Below are 5,868 nucleotides of genomic sequence, written 5' to 3' on the forward strand. Positions count from 1 at the left end.
GATTTACGATACCTTATCCGCCACACATTCTGGTGACAGGTCGGATGCCATATCCAAACTCATAGTGGTGAACGGGAAGTGCAGAACGCTGAGTGGTAACTGGTTTGGCAGTTCCCCACCACAGCTGTACTCTACGCGACGTCAGGTATCCAACGTAGTAGGTGTGTGTAATAAATTAAATTAAACCATTATATTTACGAAAACAAATTGCACAACAAACACTCTTTAATGGAAAATAATAATAATAATAATAATAATAATATTAATTATTATTTGCATTATTGTTATTGTCATTATTGTTTTTTTATTATAATTATATTATCATCCTCATCATTATCATCATAATCATCCCTTATATATAATTCATCATAACATTTCTCTCGATCGTCTGTACATATTCCCTAGCTGGGACGCATATTGAAAAGGTTTAAAACGTGAGACCCCCGGGCCCCTCTGAATGTCACAGACAACAACGCCGCACGCGTCAGGCTCTTCAACGTGACATCCAGACACAAGCACGAGCACATACCTCCTCGTGCACAACCGCTAACCGCTGATAATTAGGCACCCTGACACAGGTGTGTCTTTTTTACCTCATTGCGTCTGTCTGTGGGAAATCCACCTCCATATACAAATCAGCTTAATTTTCAGGATTTATTACAATGAAGGTTCCACCGGCGGAACTGATGAGTGATATACTGCTGCGGGTGAGGGGGGAGGCTGTCCTCCCTGTTCACAGCAGCATTGCAAAGTTCAAACGTAAGGATGGCATGTATGTGGTCGCCGAGGACTACAGTGAAATTGTGAAAAAAAGGGAAATTGTGAACGCCAAAGAACGTCTGCGGGTAAGTCACCTCGGTCAAACTTAAAAGGCTTCAGAATTGGTATTCGTTATGTATGGTAGGCTTGGCTACTACCCCAGATGCCTCGTCTTTAGTTACCAAGCTAGCTGTATTATATATATATATATATATATATATATATATATATATATATATATATATATATATATATATATATATATATATATATATTTTTTTTTTTTTCTATTGATTACTGAATTCAAACATAAGTCGGACTAACCTGCAGGCCTTGGGATAGATATAGGCTTCCTCACCAACAAGAATCCTCTTTAGGAACCACACTGGTTGATCCAATAGTTGCAAAGGTTAACTTGTTCTTTTTTATTTATTTTCTATTAAAACCTATAGATTAGGAACCTGAACACCATGTTCTTCCGCTTGAAGCGCATGGTGCCCCTCATGCGCCCCGACCACAAGCCAAGCAAAGTGGACACACTCAAGGCGGCCTCCGAATACATCCGATTGCTAGTGGCCGTGCTTCAGGACACTGAAAAGGTTAAGTATGAACTTCACCGACCTTTAACATGTGGCCTCTATGTATTTGTGAAGGTCGTTGTGGCGCTAACTGATGCTTGGTGTATGTCTGTAGGGAGACACCACCGGCGGGACTGACTTCCTGAAGAAGGCCATTAGTTATGGAAATGCTGAGGCCATGAACAGTGGCTTGTGGGAAGAAGACGATGTAAGCTTTTTACTTTGTTGCCTCTCTTTCTACCCAGACTTTGATTTATTTGGCTAATTTACCAGTGACCAGTGTCGCCACACATCTTTATGAGTCAGTTTGTAGACTTGGAAATACGGAAATACGCGCTTACTGAGAGAGAAACGACGAGGCTCATGCGATTTTATTGATACTGATGTGGTGTCTTGCTGGCAGTTAAATGACCTGTCAGAGCTGAAGATGTCCGAGGGATACACGCTGACTTTGCCTGTCGGAGCCTATGGGGGAGAGCAAGCCGACCTCAATGGACTGCTGCTGCAACACTGTGTGGTGCCCACCTACCAGTTCATCATCCAGATTGCACCCGATCAGGTAATCTTTTACCCTCTCGCCGCTGGGCACCCATATGTTGGGAACATCCTTATCTGGTCTATACCAGCGTAAAAAATGATGGGAATGGTAATTTACAAATAAAGGGTGTTAAATTGTATGCGTTTGCTAGTCTCTACCAACCAGCATGTGAACGGCTTTTTCACATGCAGGGTTAAGCTCCTTGGATACTTGTAGTATGATGCCACATTCCATGTACAACGTCGTTCTCCAAAAATCCAAAGTATCAAAAAGTTGTCATGGGTTGATACCATACCAATACCATACCAACTCCATGCGTGACCATGAAAAACAGGTGCATGGACTTTGCTCATGAGGCCTTGGTAAAAGGGTGACAAATGAATAATTTTATTAAAATATCGTTTTCTGAGAGAGAGACCTGTTGTACAAACTCAAAACGTGGGTGTGACCTGCATCCTCAGAGAATAGTTTGCTATGGATGTACTAAGGTAAGCACAAGTCATACAGTCTCTGGTTTTTTGTCATCTGCATTACTGTCCTATAATATGGTCAGCTGCAACTAAGTCTGACCCGAACAAACTGCAACTTGTTCAGAACAGAGCAGCTAGACTGGTACTTAAATGTTCTTTATGCACTAATGTTTTATTTATGCATTCACGCCTGTCCTGGTTATCTGTCAAACAAAAGCTTCATTCTAGTCTCATTATGTTCGTTAGAACCATTATCTTAAATCAATCCCCAGTTTACTTTTACGAACAGTTTTAAAAAATCAATGAACACACATAATCATAACACCAGGATTACCAGTAATGGCTATTTAAAACCTCCTACACCCAGGACCAATCTCCTCAAACACAGTTACTTACAGATGTATATCATTCTGGAATCTGTTACCATCTCACATTAACCTCGCACAAAATAAATTGTCATTTAAAATAGCTCTGAAGACACACCTATTGCAGCTGTCCACATGACTGAAATTGTAATCATTTTTTGAACAAATTTACTGTGACCGGTATGTTGTACTTATTATCTTTTGTATAATGTTTGGTAATGTATGTATTCTCTATGTTTTATATTGTATGCTCCTATATGGACCCCAGGAAGACTAGCTGCCGCCGCCTCGGCATCAGCTAATGGGGATCCATTCAATAAACAATAAACAAGTGGGAGTGTCCACCCACTTCCAGGGAAATAAATCTTAAATAAGAATATATTTCTAACTAGATTTTTTTCAGTCTAATTTTTACCTTTTGAATTCCTGTTTGATCTGTTTTTGTAGCCCATTTATCTATTTACTAATTGAAACACCTTTTCTTTCTAGTTTTGATTATATGAAGGATTATATATTGCAGCTTTGCCCGAAAAGCCCCAAATACATGGTGATTTTGATGACCCATTTCCAAATCTTCCTTCAAGTGACGTCCAAGATGGCAGTGTTTACTTATGATGGTCCCACCCAGTTGAACGCACCAACTGGTAGGCTGATCTATCGGTCATGCATCGGGGTAGACACTTGTGATGTCGATATGGAGACCTGAGCAACCATGGATTACCTTTCTCCGTGCCCAGTGGCGGTTTCCCCAGTGCAAGGTTTAATCTTGCAGCATTTCGAACTGTCATCCATTTTAAGCCAATGTGCTTTTGAAATGCCCACTGCTCTATTGAGGACCTTCAGATGGTTGTAATGGCTTTTCTTTGTCCATTCATACACTTGGCTGAGCCTATGATTCGAAACACAGAACGTAGGAAGCTCAAATATTTGCATATTGAGTATCCATGACTTGGTTCATCAGTTGTAAACCAGCTGACCCTCCAGATGTTGCAACAATCAGATGCAAATGTACTCTCATCCTTGGATATAATGGATTCAAAGTACTAAAATAAAAAATAAACCATTGTTTTTTTTATCATGTAAATTACTTCTCATGGGTACTTTAATGAATTTCTAGAGTGTAGGTTTTGTGACTAAAGACAAATTTACTCTCTAATCAAATCCTGTAATTATGAACAGAATGTTGGCATTGGTTTTATTTTTTTGGAGTAGGCCTTACAATAGGTAATCAGCTGTGATACAATTCAATCATTTGTCAGGAAAATGCTGCTATTGGCAATCAACAGAGGCTCCTCTGTTAAGTGCGTCAAAGTCATTTGTGACGCGGTCTCTAGCGGTCTCCATAAAGACTTCTGATTGGGTATTTCAAGGAGAAGAGATTGAAGGCCTGAATTTACATAATTTTTTTTATGCAATGCAATATTCGAACATATGAACCACATGTTTAATGTATCGTTGAAAATCGAAAGGTAGCCTATACTTGAGGTGTTTTTTATTTTGGTTATCTAATGTAGTTAAAGTCCAAACATCGGAAACTGGGTTGAGAGACTTTTCTGCATAGAGATATGTTTTCAGAAACATGCCTTTTTCCATGCACAATTCAAGATGTGCAGAAAACTGAGATATGCGTACACCCACCTTGGACGACAAACCACTGTTCGAAGTCTTGGTATGGCATTATCCGCCTGGCATTACATTAGTTGCGTGCAAACTAGTTATTATGAGCATTCTGGGAGGTCTTGGTATGGCATTATCCGCTATGAAAGATGTAATTATGCACTGTTTGAACTTCTCGGAAATATAACACATTTGTCTCTTTCTTGCTGGGCATTAATTTTCTCAGAATTCAATGCATGTGGCCCCTGTACTGTTGACTGAACTGCAGCCTTTTAACTGCAAGTTAATTGGTAATATTTGGTTTTACTCCACAGAATTCTCCTTTGAGCTAATCTGCCCTTTCCAGAAAGGTTTTGAAATGTCATTACACTTGTCAGGTGAGTTCATTATGTTAAGTTTAAAGATCCCTTTTATTTAGGCTAAATGTATGTACAATTGTTTTAGGCTATTTTATTTTCATTCCGTACATTTGAAATATGAACGATATAGATTATAATAATTAACAATTATGCGCCGAAGGCGAAATGATTAGTGGGGAAAACAAGATCCCGAGTTTGAGATCTCATCATGGGATATTGCCCAATAGCCCAAATTACGCAATTTTAGGAGTTTCACGCGTAGCATATACTAACACATAACATAGTAGAAAAATTGGTCTAAGAAATTAGACAAACAGCGCCATGGCATGGCACCAAATGGTACAATTCCAGAAGCACTGGTAATCGCCATGGGGGGTTAATTAGAGTAATTATTTAAGCTTTGCAAATTAATTTCAGAAAATCTATTTTGCTGTATAATTTCAGCACATCGCTATTTATCACAAAATGCATATAAGGAATGGATACAGTTGTGAAAAAAGTCAAACTTAGAAAATATGTCATATCTCTCTTTTCATCAACCTGTTCATTTAGGGGCATGCTGCTGCAAATGGGTTCCAGAAGAAGATTGAATAATTATTTATTTTGCATTGCATTATATTTTATTTTAGTTCAGAGTTTTTACGATTTTTGTTTGCCTTTCTGTAAATGTATTTATTTCAGAAACTTCGTGGATGCCCCCAAAATAAAATGTGCCCTGTCTTGATGACTTCTATTTTTTTTATTTCTGATATAATCTAATGTAGGCCTATATTTAGAACTGTAGCATCATTTGACTCAAATTCAACAATTTACTGTACACTCGCTCACTCTCGAGTCACTTACTCTCATACTAGTAAGGATATATATAGATAGGATGTTATATATGTATTTTGGATTACATGTAATCTTGTAGCTTGCTGGCACAGTGCTTGAAACACCATAATGTAAAATATTTGACTAAAGATTTTGGTAACGAGGCACAATTATTGATATGCTCGTCATGAGTTATGCTTAATCGCATTGCAATGGCAATCAAATATATTGGTTCAGTTCGGACCATATTCCATTATCAGTTTAAATGCAACCCAATCTGGAACAGCAGGTGTCGCCAATTTGCAAAAAATCGTAACTAAACTATGATCTAGGCCAAGAACACGTTATTTATATCGCCGCGGAGTAACC

The 5,868-nt window shown here is 38.5% G+C and overlaps 2 protein-coding genes across 6 annotated transcripts in view; one reads left to right on the top strand and one right to left on the bottom strand.

The window, feature by feature from the left end:
* The window catches only part of hk2 (hexokinase 2), a 37,553-nt gene extending 37,445 nt beyond the window's left edge, over nucleotides 1-108 (bottom strand). Inside the window, exon 1 of the mRNA XM_056591646.1 lies at nucleotides 13-108. Coding sequence (XP_056447621.1) covers nucleotides 13-63 — 51 coding nt within the window. The 5' untranslated portion in view covers nucleotides 64-108. The remainder of the gene's footprint in view (nucleotides 1-12) is intronic.
* Nucleotides 109-567: 459 nt separating this feature from the next.
* On the top strand, nucleotides 568-5,408 carry figla (folliculogenesis specific bHLH transcription factor). Of its 5 annotated transcripts, XM_056592557.1 has the most exons (6): nucleotides 573-845; nucleotides 1,212-1,358; nucleotides 1,453-1,545; nucleotides 1,741-1,896; nucleotides 4,642-4,704; nucleotides 5,239-5,408. In XM_056592557.1, the coding sequence occupies exons 1-5, from the start codon at nucleotides 663-665 to the stop codon at nucleotides 4,657-4,659; spliced, it is 597 nt and encodes a 198-aa protein (XP_056448532.1). In that variant the 5' UTR covers nucleotides 573-662; the 3' UTR covers nucleotides 4,660-4,704; nucleotides 5,239-5,408. The 5 variants fall into 5 exon arrangements, with proteins under 5 accessions (XP_056448531.1, XP_056448532.1, XP_056448534.1 ...); XM_056592556.1 differs by lacking the exons at nucleotides 4,642-4,704; nucleotides 5,239-5,408 and adding an exon at nucleotides 3,231-3,503 and having other exon boundaries at nucleotides 568-845; XM_056592559.1 differs by lacking the exons at nucleotides 4,642-4,704; nucleotides 5,239-5,408 and adding an exon at nucleotides 3,200-3,503.
* Nucleotides 5,409-5,868: the final 460 nt, after the last annotated feature.

This window comes from Gadus chalcogrammus, chromosome 6, assembly GCF_026213295.1.
Source record: "Gadus chalcogrammus isolate NIFS_2021 chromosome 6, NIFS_Gcha_1.0, whole genome shotgun sequence".
Classification (NCBI taxonomy): Eukaryota; Metazoa; Chordata; class Actinopteri; order Gadiformes; family Gadidae; genus Gadus; species Gadus chalcogrammus.

Excerpts from the sequence above, each read along its gene's own strand:
- figla (XM_056592556.1), top strand. The coding sequence starts at position 663 with ATGAAGGTTCCACCGGCGGAACTGATGAGTGATATACTGCTGCGGGTG. Across the intron at positions 846-1,211 it reads ACGCCAAAGAACGTCTGCGG|ATTAGGAACCTGAACACCAT; the intron begins GTAAGTCACCTC and ends TAAAACCTATAG. Across the intron at positions 1,359-1,452 it reads TGCTTCAGGACACTGAAAAG|GGAGACACCACCGGCGGGAC; the intron begins GTTAAGTATGAA and ends GTATGTCTGTAG.